Source organism: Rhamphochromis longiceps, linkage group LG14 (assembly GCF_057381845.1).
Source record: "Rhamphochromis longiceps isolate RC_006_pf linkage group LG14, R_longiceps_female_GT1.1, whole genome shotgun sequence".
Lineage (NCBI taxonomy): Eukaryota > Metazoa > Chordata > Actinopteri > Cichliformes > Cichlidae > Rhamphochromis > Rhamphochromis longiceps.
This window is the reverse complement of record NC_140570.1, coordinates 33272995-33289503: the sequence shown is the minus strand read 5'-3', so window position 1 is coordinate 33289503 and position 16509 is coordinate 33272995. Positions and strand designations below refer to the sequence as shown.

The 16509-nt window shown below is 41.9% G+C and overlaps 1 protein-coding gene across 5 annotated transcripts in view; it reads right to left on the bottom strand.

Annotated features, from left to right (window-relative positions):
- LOC146654476 (rho guanine nucleotide exchange factor TIAM1-like) overlaps nucleotides 1–16509 on the bottom strand; it is a 41110-nt gene that overhangs the window by 8541 nt on the left and 16060 nt on the right. For all 5 annotated transcript variants that reach the window (XM_085429505.1, XM_085429508.1, XM_085429509.1 and 2 more), the window contains 14 exons: nucleotides 15484–15568; nucleotides 14492–15389; nucleotides 13066–13525; nucleotides 12528–12700; nucleotides 12104–12328; nucleotides 10556–10741; nucleotides 9203–9349; nucleotides 8998–9072; nucleotides 8419–8589; nucleotides 8144–8248; nucleotides 7634–7715; nucleotides 7342–7428; nucleotides 6155–6367; nucleotides 4322–4422 (listed from right to left, as the gene is read on the bottom strand). In XM_085429505.1, the coding sequence (XP_085285631.1) occupies nucleotides 4322–4422; nucleotides 6155–6367; nucleotides 7342–7428; nucleotides 7634–7715; nucleotides 8144–8248; nucleotides 8419–8589; nucleotides 8998–9072; nucleotides 9203–9349; nucleotides 10556–10741; nucleotides 12104–12328; nucleotides 12528–12700; nucleotides 13066–13525; nucleotides 14492–15379 (2913 nt within the window). In that variant the 5' untranslated portion in view covers nucleotides 15380–15389; nucleotides 15484–15568. The remainder of the gene's footprint in view (nucleotides 1–4321; nucleotides 4423–6154; nucleotides 6368–7341; nucleotides 7429–7633; nucleotides 7716–8143; nucleotides 8249–8418; nucleotides 8590–8997; nucleotides 9073–9202; nucleotides 9350–10555; nucleotides 10742–12103; nucleotides 12329–12527; nucleotides 12701–13065; nucleotides 13526–14491; nucleotides 15390–15483; nucleotides 15569–16509) is intronic.

Genomic DNA, 16509 nt, shown 5'->3' with positions numbered 1-16509 from the left:
GAGAGATGTGTGCTTTGTTTTATATGGAGTTTTACAGGCTGGACAGAAACAATTTGTCCTCTCACACCTATAGGCTCCCCTGTGAAATACTGAGATTATACATCAACATAGCTGCAGAGGATGAAAGGTTGTGGTTCTCATATTAGAAAACCCAATTATGATCTTAGCTGCTGTCAGTCTTCACATCTAAACTTTGTTTTTAGTTTTAGACAAACAAACATAAGGATTCTGCTGTCTCTAAAAAGCAATGCGTGTGCAATTTTTCCAATATTTACCAAAATGCTGATGAAAAACGGCCATAGTCCTGATGTTCTTTGCCGTCATTCACAAAAATATGATGGAAAAATGCAAGAGCGAGAAGAACAGAGTACAAGAAGAATACTGTTATCCAGCAACTGTTACAGATATTCCCGTGCAGCTTTGCAAATGACCGTGGTTATCAGCTTTGTTATCTAATCAAAGAGACATTGATATGTGAGGCACGACAGCCATTTGTTCCTCTTGACAATGTTCCCAAATTAAGCAGGCAGCTCTCACATAAACAGATGAACTAGGAGGTGCTGTGTCTGTAAATGCAATGTTGCAAATGGATCTTACACTAATTCACAAATGCTTTGTGATTTGTTAGATGTGATATTTTTTGGTCAGAGTGAACACAACACATACTTTGTAAGTAAAACCAACTGGATGTAGAGAGTGATTTAGTTAAAAAAATAAAATAAAAGTTTTTTTAAAAAAAAAAGTCTTATGAAACTTAGAGCTGATGATATGTAAGGTCCAGTACATTACACATAAAATTGAGCATGAAATGATAGATGGAAATGCACAAACAGATTGCAAGAGTGCAGAAAAAGGGGAAAATTCAAATCTGTTTCTTTTCTGAACATTTTGCAAAGTTTTACTAAGCCTAGTAAGACAGTCACAGTCAAGACATGCTCTTCACAATCTAGGCTAATTAACACTATGACAGCTTTGCGTGCTTGGACACTTATGACATGTTAGAAAGGAGAGAAAGTACAGAGGGGGAGAAAAAAGAAAATCACAGGCTTCTGTATCTATTTAAAAGAACAATGTGTAAATGTAAAAACCTGTCACAGATTTTTTAATCTATATTTTATTTGCTGGGGGAAATAAACTACTTCAAAGCATAAAAGCATGGCGTAAGGAGAAGACTGCATGTCTGTTCTCTGAAACTGAAGCCCGATATCGCAGCTTAAGGTGCTAAGAGAGAAACTCAGAAATAGTCAGTAGATTGTCCAAGTCGCATAAAGTCCAAGTCATCTGCAGTAAGACTTGTAGAGCATGGGCTCCTATATGCAGTATTTTATTTTGGCATCTCCTGGAGCATTCCAGTGATTATGGGGCAACTCTGCGGCGACAGTGACTCACAGCTTCCTGCCATTGGTCTACAGCAGCCAGCGAGAGGTGTGAAACTAACACTGAGAAGGACAGGTGATTTTGTTTTTCTTCTCACTGGAATGAGACAACAGCTATCACAGCAGCACCAAGAATTAAGCAGGTAAAAAAAACGACGTGCATGAAAGAAAAGAGGCTCACCAGATGAAGCATGTCATAGATGGAGTCTGTGGAGCGCTTGCTGTGCTTGCTCCACTTCAGGATAGACATAGCCGGGTGCAGATGGACAGCCAGCGTCAGTTAAAGTACCAGAGAGAAAACAAAGACTCCGGGCTTTAGAAAGAGCAAAGTCTACACTGTGTCTCTCCAATACATTTCTGAGCCCTTTTGTCTTCCCTGGTTTAAAAAAAACAAAAAAAAAAAAACAGGAGAAGATGCTGTGGTGCTTGTGATGAAGGATGAGTGGAGCTGCTCAGCCTCCTCCTCTCCGCCCACCAGCACTTAGAGCCTTCCAACTCCCCTTCTTTTGCTCCTTCACAGTCTGCTGTAGCTTTGTCACCAGTACTCTGCTGTTTTCTCTCTCTGGCTCTCTCTCTTCTCTACAGGCTGGGTAAACTTAGGCACACTGTGTGAGTGTGAAGATCTGGTCAACTCTAGCAGCATTGTAAATTAGTCTCAATAATCCTCCAGACCGGGGAGAGAGCAAAGGAGCAGGAGGGAAAGAGTCTCCTCAAGGCTGCAGTGGAGCAGGATTGACTGGGTAAGCCACGCCGCAGTAGAATACAAATGCAGGATTTCAGGAAAAGGGGAGAGGGGAGCTGCTGAGGAGCAGGCTGGAGAGGGGGTGAACTGCCGTGCAGCATTTAACAAGTAACAAAAGAAGCAATGGTCCCTGTGATTAAGTTACAAGCTCTGAAAATACCATAGCAGTGAGGAAGAAAAATACACACTTGCTGTTTTCACCAAACATCCAGTCCCCCCCCCCGCATAACAACTGAATTGCATGACTTGCTTTCCACTGTGTGTCCTGTTTGACTCAGTCAGTAATTTCCTACTTTCCCAGAATGCCCCACATAAAGACTCCACATTTGTCATTGAGAGATGGGAGTGTACAGCTAAACAGTTTAGAGGCTGTTATTCAGATCACAAAATGATGCCACACTGAGTTCTTCTCTATTGAGCCTGTAGCCAGAGCACACAAATTGGCATCGCTGAGAAATGATGTAGGTGGTCTGTGCCAAAGTCCTTGCTTTGAATATGTAGTACGTAATGAGGTTATGTTGCACATAGCTTTTCTAATAACAAGACAGAAAAACAGTGATAGTACTTTGCCCCATAAAATAATTAGAAATCTATGTGTTTTTCATAGCACAAAATACAATCTTACAAAGGTTAGGCTGGCTATCTATGTCTGACAATGACTGAAAGTAGGAAATCGTTGATCATCTTTTCAGCTGTTGTCATACAAAGTCATGGTGTGCACAACAACACCAACTAATATTTTTATCACTTTGTTAAGCCACTCCTGAGCCGATTTCAAGAAAACATATAGACATGTTTCAGATACGAGGACATAAATCTCAGCTTTTCTTTGCTTTGAGGTTTTTCACAGGGCCATCTTTTTAATGATTCACATACCGTCAATGCTACACAAAGAAGAAAGCGAGTTCTGATCTCACAAAAGGAACCTATCGGTTAATTTTCAAACAGAAAGCCCAAAGGAGAATGAAAGCAATCAATGTTTTTTTAAAGAAAAAAAAAAAAAATAGCTGAAAAAGCAGTATTTAACAGAGCAGATCACAATCTTAACCACAGATTTTGTCCTTCAGTTTACTCATAATCTAGACTCGTTTTCCTCATCCCTATAATATCATTAATAATTACAAAGGCAGTTACAGAGCTGCACTTGATTAACTGCTGCTCATTAAGCAAGACAAGTTCAACGGCGTGATTAAAACAGACAACGTATAAAGAAGCAGTCATGTAACCAGCCCTGAATTTGAAGGGTAAGTAGGATGTCTGAGGATATCACATTGATCCTTGGAGCTCTTGCAGTGAGCTCCCAATTTAACCGGGTACAATGAGAAATGATGTCGTTATCAAGTGTTGTCATAAGAGATGAGAGATAAACTAATCTACAAGAGCACATCAGTGCTTTCATTCAGCATTTCATGAGCAAGTGCCCAGTGATCCTTTGAAGTCGGTTACAGAGAGCAGATTAAGGACTGCCGCTTTAACTATTTTTTCGCCTTTCTTCTTCTTCCATTTTTTTCGAATTAGACATCTTTGTTAGTCATAGCACTTTAACAGCAACACGTGGGTCTTTGAGACTTATTTGCTTGTCTTGGCAGTAGTGGTCTGTGCTTTCTATTTTAAACTTGTCTCTGTTCATTTATAGCTAAAAATGAATCCACCCCCAGTTATTACCTGGTCCTACTAACCTCGCATAATCAAGCAATAACAATGCAAGCTTAATCAAACCCATCCATCACTCGGCTGTTTCATTCAAAGCAAATCATTTCTCCTGTCCTTTGTCTCCAGTGCATAAGATACACTTCATGCAGCAATGATGAGATATTTTTGTATTTAGGTCCCTTTGATTTAATCATGTCAGAAGCTATGAAATTCCATTAGAGTTGTGTGTCATGGAGGGAAAAGAGAAACCTGATACAGATTGTGTTGAGAAGCATGGGGTTAACACCCTCATGTTGATTATGGATGCTGCTCTGCTTTCATAAACAAGATAAAATGAGCCAGTAACAGATGGTGAGTCAAACTGTGGCAAAGCGAAATGCCTGTGAGTGCTTTTTCATAATACCAGAGCTAAGAGGTGTGCTGTAAAGAACAAGGACGGAAAAGAAGCATAGGCGCTGCAATATTACACGAAAGCTTGGTTGTCAGATGTTTTCTGTGATGACACTAAGAATAATAATAATAAAAGTGATGATAAACATTGTGCTCTTACCTTTGTGCACTCGTCGAACTCACTGAAGATCTCAGAGTCGTCATCCAGGCTGTCTCCTGAGCTCTCCAGAAACAGTCCAACTCCATCATCCAGGATTTCCTCTGAGAGAAACAAAACAGTCATGTATATGCGTCACAAAAGCCCCCCCCTTTAAATTAGATTAATACATTTACTTGCCTTGTCATTTTATTACGATTTAAGACCTTCCTAAACTAATCCACTAAGCTAACTGCTCAGAATGTCCTATTTTTCCTCATTTAAATCCAGTAAATCTGTTGTGTTTGCATTAATGAAACTGATGTCGCTAAGGATGATGGTCTGAAAGTCAGTTCTTCTTGCATGGAAATAAAATATACGCTTGAGATTTGCCTACTTGCACGCTTCTGATTCATTTACATGCCAGGTGAGTACGTAAACATCACCACACTGTGAGCATCTGATGGCTTTGATACGCTTTAGATTTGTGGGAATTGAATTTAAACTGTTCATTAACCTCTGCTAATTGGACCTATAAACATGCAAGGATGGAAGCACCAGTGGCACTTTAAATTAGTAAGTGAAATACAGTACTGTGCAAAAGTGTTGAGCCATCCATCATATCTTTATGTTTGGCTTCCAAGAAGCTGGAGTTTCTTGTAATTCATTAAAGTGGTCTTGCGCAGTCATTCTTCACACTTTCTGAAAGTTGAGATCTTTCTGTGGGCATTGGCTGCTTTTTCATCCAATCCCTGTACCTGACCATTTTCAGGAATCTACATTTTTTGTTAATGTGGCCCTCTTAATCTGTCCTACAAAGATGCAATTGTATTTCTGGACCAAAATTGTGATTCCAAAATAGCTGTTATCCAAAAACTTGGCATCTCTCTGCATGGTGTACAGTGTAGCCTAAAAAAAACCCCAAAAACAGAGCAAGTGGAGGAAAAAGCGGCATGCCTAAAAATCTATGTACAGTAGGTGAAAGTCTTCCAGAAACAGGAAAAAAAATTCAGCACAAATATGAGGACCAGAGAGATGAATCTGGTCCTTCATTTGATCCATCTGCTCCTCACTAAAGCCTAATCGGAAATGGTCGTAGAAGTAGAAGGGTGGGCATCGGGGAGAAAAAGGCAGACTTCAGAAAATCAGTGGCAGCGGATCTTATGAAGTGAATGAATGTACATGTATGTGGAGAAGGTCAGGAGAAAGGTACATCAGAAAGTGTCTACAGGCATCTATGAAACAGTGGCGGCTCTGTGGTGGTTTGGGGCTGCATTTCAACTAGTGATGTTGGAAATTAAGAATTTAGGAAAACACCATCAGATACCATCATTACGCATTTGGAAAGTGTCTTAACGGCAAGAGCTTCATTTTTCAGCATGACAGTGATCCCAAACATACTGTTAATTCAACAAAAGCAAACCTGGATAGAAAAAACACACAATGGAAAACTACCAGCCATGGATTGGCCTTCCCAAAGCTTGGGCTGCAACAAATATTGTGACAGAGAACGAAACCAAAAGCAGCCAACATCGAAAGAAGAGCTTTAAATGTCCTTCAAGCCGGGAAAGCCTGGAACTATTCCTGAAGACTACTTAAAGAAATTAAAATAAGCTTGGCTAAGAGACTTCAAAAGAAAAGAAAGAAAAGAGTTCTGTGCTAAAGAATAAAGGAATTCAAAGCAAATATTGACTTTCAATCCTGTTGTTATTTATTGACTGTAGTATCATTTATGTTTGCATATATTTCAGTAAATCACTGCACTTTTTTCCCCAGCAAAAGAAAGAAAGGTTGACTAAACTCCACACAGCACTGCATAATGTTAAAGTATACCATTTGTGTCTTTTTTCCTTTTACCTTGACTTTGGGAGAAAATGTCAGTGTAGAGATCCTCCTCTGCATCTGAGCGGCGTGGCGGCAAGTAGCAGAGCTGACGGCGGTCCACCGCAGGCAAGGTGTTGACTGTCAGAGCCAGTGAAGCCTGAGAGAATGCTGCTTTCATGTCAGAGAAATTAAGACTATGGGAGTCTTTTCCATTTAACTGAAGTATTTCATCCCCTGCGTTCAGACCTGCAAAAACATGCACAACCAGCTTTCAGCATCAGCTCCAGTTTACGGTCTCCTGTTCCTTCATTTACTAAAAAAAATGTTCTCTAATATCAGATCGTAATGACCTAATCTTTAGCAATAATCAAACAACTCCTGCTTGAAATGTTCAAATGGTGTTTTAAGTAAAATGTATTTGTATAGCGCTTTACTAGTCCCTAAGGACCCCAAAGCGCTTTACACAACCAGTCATCCACCCATTCACACACACATTCACACACTGGTGATGGCAAGCTACATTGTAGCCACAGCCACCCTGGGGCGCACTGACAGAGGCGAGGCTGCCGGACACTGGCGCCACCGGGCCCTCTGACCACCACCAGTAGGCAACGGGTGAAGTGTCTTGCCCAAGGACACAATGACCGAGACTGTCCAAGCCGGGGCTCAAACCGGACAAACTCCCAACTCTTGAGCCACAATCTACAACTTTGGAGACTGTTGTTTTAATTTCAGCCCCACAGGCATGACCCGTTTCTCTATTTTTTGTGAAATATTAGCCAGTAACACATTAACACTTGTTGTCCAACATCAGTCATAATTGTTCTGGGATCAATGCTCTTTATCTTTATTTTGACATCATTCAGCTCTTCAGCTTCATTACAGGAGAGCCAGTGTGAAGCAGCCGTTGTTAAGTGTCAGATTCAACATAATTCTTCATAAAGGCCAGTGAGAGGCATGATTATAGTAATCAGCACCCTTGAGAAGTGTTGTGTCCTCTAAAACCTTCTCTACCTGTTGAATAAACGTGCTAATGCATTTTTCGAAAGAGAAACCAAGCAGGAGATGAAAACTCTCCTGGCCTTGATGTGAGAAAATGGAGAAGCACTAAAAACAGCTAAGGCAACCTGCATTGTTTATATTTTCCTTTAAAGTGTGGCTTATTAGATACAAAGTGTGTTTAGGAAGAGTTCTTTCAGTAGAAATGAAGGATAATTAACCTTTAGCAAAGGCTAATCCCCCTGCCTTTACATCAGTGATGTAGAGCTGCTGTACTCCATCCTCCTCCACCACCGAAATGGAGAAACCTGAACACAAAAGGGAAATGTGAAGAGAAAGAAAAGCAGAGAGAGAGAGAAAATGATGATATTAGCCAAGCATCAGAGGGACAAATAGGGATGGTTAACAAAAGGTCAAAGAAAATCAATTCTTATGCTGAAGAAAACAGAAATACGAGTCTTTAACACTGACTTCATTGCAGCATTCTAAATAAAGATAGAAAATTATTCTTACCGTAACCAATCATGCAGGATTCATCTCTGTCAAACTGGATTACTTTAGTTATTTTAGAGCAAAGCTCAATTTCTTTGTACAGCTGCAAGGAACAAAAGGAAGTCATTATACATCCTGAAACAACAGCCTACTTCATTCATGACGTGGTGGGTGGGCTATTGACAGCATGGAAGGAGGCCATTAATTTTCTGTACTTTCAGACAAAGCAGCTCTAGCAGCTCTTTATAGAGGAGTTTCTTTGCTATGTCATGATTACATGATTTAATTACAAAAGAGGTTACAGATATTGTTTATAAAGCTTCTCCATGATTATTTTTGGTGCATGGATCTCCCAGGCACAGTTTTATTTATTATAAACCTTGTTGCTGTAGTATTTTTTTCCTATTGTGATTCCTAATACATTGTAAATCAACTCCTGACATTTTTTTAAATACATTTCTTGACCTTGACTCATTTTCAAAACAGCCTGTGAGGGGAGGAAAGATCATATTCAAGATATCAGTGACATACCAAGTCACATATATCCTCCTCTGGTTTGGGAATGTAGAATTGCACTTGATTTTCTATAAGGAATTTGAGTCGTAAGTAGTGTTTAGTGGGATCGAGCTGATGAGCCTGTGGGATGAGCACAAAAAGACAGAAATTTATCCAGAATCGCAGCAGTGAGATATCTTTCATGTTTTCCTAACAGATGGTATTTCTCTGGCTCAGTGTGGCTTTCAGTTTAAGCGTCTTATGAATATCGCTTTAAACCGTAGCTCATTCGAGGCTCTGTGTTTTTTTACCTTGCAGATGGACTCGAGAACACACAGTGCAGACTCTCCTGGCTGGATGATTGTTAGCACGGGCTGGTCATTTGGGAGACATACCCAGGAGGGTGTAAGGTGGTCAGGAACCCAGATATCGCTCTCTGTGCTGGGTCGTGGAAGGCTTTTCACAGTTCCCTCCTCACTTTTCTTGAAATGGAGACATCCAAAGTAATTAAACACACTTTACTGCAAGGTCTGACTTCTTCAAATTAGATAATACTTCTAAAATAGTCTCCAAAATAATCCATCTTCACCAATACTTTGCATCTTCCTTCTAAATCACAGAGTAGTCGGAATACACTTTCCAAGCCATATAGTGCATTTGCTTAAATGGGGAATGAAAGAAAAATTAAAAGCTCTAATTTTCCTGAGTAGCTGTCACAGCTTGTAAGCTCTTCACTTTGGCTCTGGCGCTTACTCAGAATACATTAAGGGGTAATATTTCACTGATGTCAATGTTGGCCACATATTTTGTTGAGGAAGTTCGCACTTCTGTTTGACCAACTGCTCACTGACAAATGAATGCAAACAGATAACTGAATTATTCATCCTTACTGTGTTTTCCTTAGCAGGATCAACATATATGCCATCTACTGGCTTTTTAATGGGCTCTTCACCATCAGCAAAAACCTGCAGGAGCAAACAACAAAATGGCAAGTTACCAGTCAGGTAGGATGGATGCTTGAGAAATGGGCAAAAGTAACTTGTCAGCTGTGATTAAGCGCGGAAATTTTGGAAGGAGGTGGAACACTTCACAGACCTGGCTGACCGTTGGGTGGGCTTTTGTCTTTTTCTTTGAGGTAGTGTCCAGACCCCAGAGGGAAGAGAACCTGCTCTTGCGCTTACTGCAGGAACGAGACATGGCCTGCGTTCGCCGTCTCACTCCGGTCTCTGTGCGGGCTGCCACCTGGAAAACGTAACATGGCGAAGTGGGGTCAAAACGGATCAAATGAGATCGACAGCTATCTGTTTGACCTCGCGTCAAATCCCATTTTGCCAAAATGACTTGAGAAGTGCAGCATATCAGCATATTTTAGGGGGTTTTAAAATAAATAAAATCATAAATATTCAAGAGAGGAAAGCTACAGTTCTGACAAAAAGAGAAAGAAGAAATAAAACTGAGTATATAAAAAAAGTGATCAAGGAACATTTCACTGAGTGGTTTATGGAAATTACCTTGTCTTAAGTGACTGAATAAATGGTCGTGTTAATCATACAGATATAGAGTAGTCAAATATTATGCATGAAAACTAGACTTGGACATTTTTTAGGCTGCTTAACTATTAAGAAATAAGTAAAAGGTTTGGTTTTTTTTTTTAAAATAAATACTGAATTAAACATATCAGCACTGTGCCTGCAGCAGGCTCTAAAACTAGCCTAGGCACTCATTCTGTCATTTGTTCTGTCAACACTTTGCAGGCCATTCTGGTGAGTGCACAGTGCTGATACAGAGTAAATTCAAGAGGAGTGAAAGCGTAGGAAAGCTCTTAGCAGTTGTCTTTTGTTAGACATCCTTAACTGCTATCTCCCAGCTCAAACACCCACCTGCTCTGTAGCACTGCGTTGGTGGTGGTGAGGGAAAAAGCACCTCAGTGATCTGCGAAACATCGCTAAAAAATCAGATGTTTTCTTTTACTACTAGTGCTTTTAGATGTGAAGTACATAACCTCTTTGCAGCAGCAGTGGGAGGCCAAAACTGAACTAAAACCCTCACAAACGGGTGACCTACGTGAGACCCGAGCTCATAAATAGCATAGTCGTTATTTTTAAAAAAGAAAAGCGTGGTTTGACACAATGCATTGTAGTTTTTGGACTCGACTGTCCTGCCAAGAGCATCACTGGATGTGCTCAGTGATGCCAAAGTGTATTTTGAGTGAGATTTCACAGTCCTTTACTAACACTATGAGAACAGGTTTGAGCTCTGCAACAGCGACAGCTACTGTTACTTAAGTGCACTTTAGATAGATGTTTGTCCCCAATATAATAATCAATTCCAAGGTACATTTTTGAGGTCTCCAGGTCTCTTTTTCCACAAAAAAAAGAAATTGAAAAGGACAGTAAAATATGCCATTGTGTTTGCTTCAGCAGCAAAAATAAAGAAGAGAATATTTACCAATGCATGGAAGGAAGAGACCGAGAATATACCCAGCCGGCCCATTGCCAGCTTGGTGGGGCGAGAGGCAAAAGCCAGAAGGCGTTTGGGGTTAGGCAGCTCTCCTCCTTGCAGGCTGGCCAGGTAGCATCTAAAGCGAAATAAATCCATGTGAAACTGCTCCAGGTTCTGCTCCCACAAGAATATCTGCAGGTTGAGAGGGACACAACAGTAATAGTTCATTAATGCCCTTGTCTGTCAACTTCAGACTAAGATGGGGCATCTCCTCACTTCCATAGAAGCTCTGTTACCACTTTTCTCAAAGTGTTGCCAACCTGCACTCTCTCTGTGCCTAATGGTTTGATGTTTATTGGGGCAGTAGAGCAGGACATTGTGATTATTCACTGGGCTGTCCCCTCCCTGTCATGGTCCTGCACTGGTGTTTGGAATAGGCGGCCAGCTCCATGGCAGAGTGCTCTGTATTACTGCCAAGTAGCCCAGAGACGAGAAAGAAACAATACTGCGCATTCCACTGGCAGATAGAGGCTGGGAGCGTTTCAGCTTTCTAAGGAGCAGTCCTACATCCATTCAGTTCTCACAATTTGAAACCTGACACTGCCAAACAGAACAGCTCCAACCAGCCACTACCAAACGGACCAAACAACAGCGATCTCTCCCCTTTCTGTAAACAGACCCATTAAAGACAATATGAACTTTGCAATTAATTGAGAATGTCAGGCTGACCAGAGCAAAGTGCATATTACAATAAGAAAAATAAAAAGCAATCTGGGGGCTGTTACATTTGTAGCATTAGCAGCCTCTAGCGGATGATTCCTCTAAATCTGCAACTTAATCCTCTCTCATTGCTCCCTGCTTCTCTCTTTTCCTCATATTCCATGTATTAAAAACCTGAGGATACAAGACTGAAATACATACTTACATTTGATATCTGTAAGTATTGTAACAATAGCTAAAATATCACTAAAAATGATCTTTAGCATTTTTTAATTAAGCTAAAGATTCCTCAGGATTGGTTCTCATTGAGGTTTAACAGATGTCTTAAGAGCTCTTAAATAGATATAATGCTTTTTTTATACGTCTTCCTGACATGCTTATGAATCCAGACAAAACTGAACTTTTGTGGGCTGATTACTAGGAGGGATGGGCAAAAGCTTAAATTTGAAAAACAAGTATGTCACAACTAAAACTGACTGATGGGGCACAGTTATATTTGGCATTTTTCATACTTCCATCCTTATTTGATAAATATTCAGCCAAGCTAGGAGTCACTATGTTGCATTCCAGGTGTTTTTTGAAGCTACTCAACCCATTTTTTCATATATACTTTCTATCAGTATTGAAGTTATAGAGACGCATTAAGAAATCAAACTGGTAAAACTTTGTTTAACTTCACTGTTTTCTTTTGAAATAATCTATTTTTATAGAAAGGTGATTTGTAATCAGAAATAATATAGCAGTAAGTCGTCTTTCCATGCCTTGTTCAGAAATGTTTTCCCCCTGCACACCTGCCTGACATGAGCTCAAGGAAGAAAGTAGCATGACACCTACTTGATCCAGGATCGTCTTCCTCTTCTTGGTGTCAGTGACAGCAGACAGCTGCATGTCTCCCATCTTCTTCATCTTCTCGTCCATGTCGATCTTCTGCTCGAGCTTCTTGATCTCGGCGCGAAGTAGCCGAACAGTGTCCTCTCTGTGATGCTGGCGGGCGACAGTAGTGGCACATGCTGAGTGGATGGCTGTGATCCAGTTTTCCAGCTCTGTCTGGCTGCAGGTCTACAGGGGGAGGGACCATGAAAGGTCAAAGGTTACACAGCACACAAACTCCTTTGTTTTTGTTTTGTTTTGCTCCTGATGTATTAAAAGGCCAGAATTTTAAAGATCATAAAAAGAAAATACAGTCAATACAGGGCAATGTATGCAAATTAAATTTGTATTTATTCACAGAACAGTTGACATACATGCATTTTCTTACCTGGAACAGAAAAGCATCTCCCAGGGAATTGCTGAGGCAGAACACAAAGTCCTTTTTGGGATGTTCTGGTACAGCCTGGACAATACTGTTCTCCACCCAGATGGCATGTTTGGGATTGCTGTTGTTGTCAATTCCTGAGCGTCCATCAGTCTCATAGAAGAAGAGCGTGCAACCTGGAAAACCAACACAATGGAACTGTTGATTTAATTATTTAGTTTTACAAGAAAGTCAGATTTCCTCAAGCAATTTAATTCTGCTCTCCAGTGGCCAACATTAAGAAGTGCAGCATGGCAAGAGTCAGGGAGAAAGGCTTTATTAGACACAGGCTTCTAAATTGATTTCAAGTCCAGTCCAGTGACATAATGCCTTAAAGAAATCTTATTTGAAGTAAACCTTTGCTCTCCCTTTTGAATGTCAGCATGTAACTAAATAGCATCAAACATATTATCTTGCATGAGCAGGATGTCACAGGCTGACATTACAGGATTGCAGTGCAATAAAATGTAAATTTAATGATACCACTGAGGCCATGACACACCTTTGAGAGAAACCCAGTAACTCTTCCACTTGCGCCTTGTGGCTGACTCCACTTTCTTGTTTTTCTTATGCACAAGGAAGTTCTTAACAGCAAGTTTGCCAGCTTTGCGCACCATCCCTTGGACAACACTGAGTAAGAGGTCGGACTGGTAGGCGGAGCTCATAGTGCTCTGCTCATCACTTAGGGCAGACCCCGCCTCCTCCAAGCTCTCAGTCTGGCAGGAGCTCATCTGTAGTTCCTGACGGAAGTTTTCGTACACGCCCTGAACGCACTCGCTGGCCCCTCCGCCGCCACTGCTGCTCCCGCTGTCACTGCCAGTGAACATGTTCCTGCCATGCACTGAGAACACAGAGAAGGAGGCCGACATGGTCTTGTAGCGGCGAGACTGGTGCTCCGGCTCCACCGTCACCCCGTCGATGCCGCTGTCCTCATATTCGCTGCCCTCCCCGCCTGTGACATCCTGAGTTGTGGCAGAAGCACAAAACAGGTGAGACGGCATCACAGCTTCTTGTTCATCACTAAGAGGGCAGCTGGTCATTAACAACCGCTGCCCTCACCTGATCGTCTATCTCTAAATAAAGGATAGAAGCATTTTTGAAAAGCAAACATGTTGCAAAAAAACAAACAAAAAACAGATGCTTAATGAGAGCCCACAGGTTGTCTAACCCTGAGTTTCTGCTTAAAATTAATTGCCAACAGCAAAGCGTCTGCCGTTGTGTGAGCACAGCCTGCCCGGCCTGTGGCACCACAGGGTCTGCCCTCTCCTACCCACATGGTCAAAGGCTCCTGGGAGATGAAGGGGGTTACACTGAGCTTGGTATCTCCATCTGGTCACATGACCTAATCATGCGGTCCAGAGCTCCATTCACCAGAGTTGACGGTGCCCCGTAGAGACAGGGCCACCAATGCACGTTTTACTGTTACACTCTTCCACAGGCCTCCCTTCATTATCATAACAAAGGCCGAGGTATTTCTAACAGAGAGTGACTTTAGGCTGTGCTCGCCCCCTCCCATCATCGCAATCTCCTCTCACAAGAAAAACAACAGTTTCTTCAGGAAACTACGACTCCCTCGTCCCACACAAGCTTTCTTTTTACACTCAGTTTGTTTTAACAGCTTATTGTGAGGTGACTGAAGCGGAACAAACTCACAGATTCATTGGGGAAGTGAATGAAGGGAGCTGTACTACTACTAGATCATTTCAGATTTAGCACAGCTTTTCATGCTCTGTCCAAAACAGAACAGAATATCCACGACGGCATTAAACAAAGGAAGGTCCTTGACATATATGTATCCAACAGGCTATCAAAAATTCATCAGCACTCGAATTTTTACTGTTTTCTAATAACCACATTTCAATTACTTTTTTAAAGCTAAATTTAATGTGCAAACAAGCAGTACATTATAAAATAGTTACAGATCTTACCTGTATAGTCTGCGCCCTCCTGCCCTGCATGCTGGCACACATTTCAACTTGGTGGCTGGTCAGGCCTTCAGACAAGCAGTGTGAACGTCGGCAGGGAAGGGTGTATGCACCGTAGGTGTTTCCATCCTCGTCTGATGGAGATAGCATTTTATCGTCCTCACCCTCCCTGATAGCCCTGTTGGTGTTGTGCCACTTTGCATAGCGGCCATGGAGTTGCCTGGAGGCAGGACTCATCTGGCTATACAGCTCATCCAGTGAGTTTGCCCTGTCAGTGGAGTCTGTTGGGCTGGACTGCAGGTGGCCTTCGCAGCCAGTGAAGTCCCTCTCGTTAGTCAAGTCTATAATCTCCTCTGTGCTGGTCAAGTGATCTTGACTGACATCAGACAGGGAGAACTCCAGGCTGTCATCTCGCCACATGTCTGCAGATTTAGACCTCTTCTTGAAGCCAACAGTCTCCTTGGAGCAGTCTGGGGTTTTCTGGAGGTATTTCACTTCACCTGCGTACATATCTTCATCCTGCACCTCCTCTGCCATGGGACCAGGTAGGGTTATGTGCATTGAGGGATTGGCCAGGTCATTGTAAAAGGATACTGGACGCAGATTCATGGCCACCCGGTCCACCCAAATGGGGCTTCCAAAGTCTGGGAGGATATTTGTCTCATTGAAGGGTTCCAGGCCATTGTCAGCCAGGGACTGTGGGATGCTGGGTGTGCTACTTGAGCGCGTGCTTGTCTCAGAGTTCCTGTGCTCTATTTTTCCTGATGAAGCATGGCGAGAGCGTCTGGACTGCTTGTTGGAGATGCGAAGAGACCGAGACATGTGCTTACGTGACAAATAGCCACGTCCATAGAGGGCATGGTCCCCATTCTGGCTCTCAGCATTTCCCATGATTCAAAGGCTAAACGGACAGGGGGAAACAGATTAAATAAACCTAGGGGGACATGAAGGAGAGACATACAGAAGAAAAGAATTGTATCTGAATGGTGTTTTACCTGCAGGGCCGTAATGACTTTTCTGGCATTTTGTCACTGGATCTTAAGACAGTTTGTTCCTTTGGCTGGTATAATCCACAAACCTCTGAAAAACAGATATCTAGATGAAAAATCAGTACAAAACCTGTGTGCTCTTAATTATGTGTGGCTTAGCTAAATATTTGTACTCTTTCAACAAATCTGTCTACAGATATGGACCCGTAAAGACGGAACATGACATGTTGTTTCCATCCTAGGCTTTCCCCTAAAACATAGGACACTGTTCACATAAAAAGAATTGATAATGGTAGATGTTATAAACGCAGAGCTGTAACTTGTCTTGCTTTGCAGTTATTTCTTTAGTAATTATCTGTAAAGTCAGCTAAATAAACACTGTGCTTAGACTGGTAGAGGATGTGAGCCACTCAAGCCCCCTTCAATATGTACAGGGATTTTGTGAAGTGGAGGGTACCTAATGAAAGTGTGAGCGAACATGAGTTATTCAGAACTGGAATGAACCATCCATGCAGAGATATAGTTGTTTGCTCTCAGGCACTGCTTCCTGCATTAACAAGGACTGGGAGCAGGAGGGTGCAGAAGCTTTGACTATAATGCACATTTGGACTCTATTTATCCGCCTTTAGGCCGGACAGTGTGATGTAAAAAGGAAAACAAAAGTCCTGTTCCACTTTGGGACCACCAACAGATGGGACAGAAGATTAGCTGACTCATTTGTGGCCGCTGCTTCTCACGATGTGTGCTTCTCCACTTTTTAGGATAGACCCTCTGGGGGAGGGGGGGGGGGGGTACTGTGTTTTTGCAAATAAGCAAATAAGCCCAACCCTCTGGTGCTGCCCTCAGGCTTACTGTGAGGAGGGGCTTTACATAAATGGAAGTTGACCCCGTTTTTATACGTTGTGATCCTTATCCTCCCTCCTTATTCTGTCCACTCATCAACTCTCACTGGTACTGCAGTGTACCATGTTTGAACTTTACACAACTACATTCATCTTTTATATAACTCTGCAGTGTGTTGGCTATTTCATT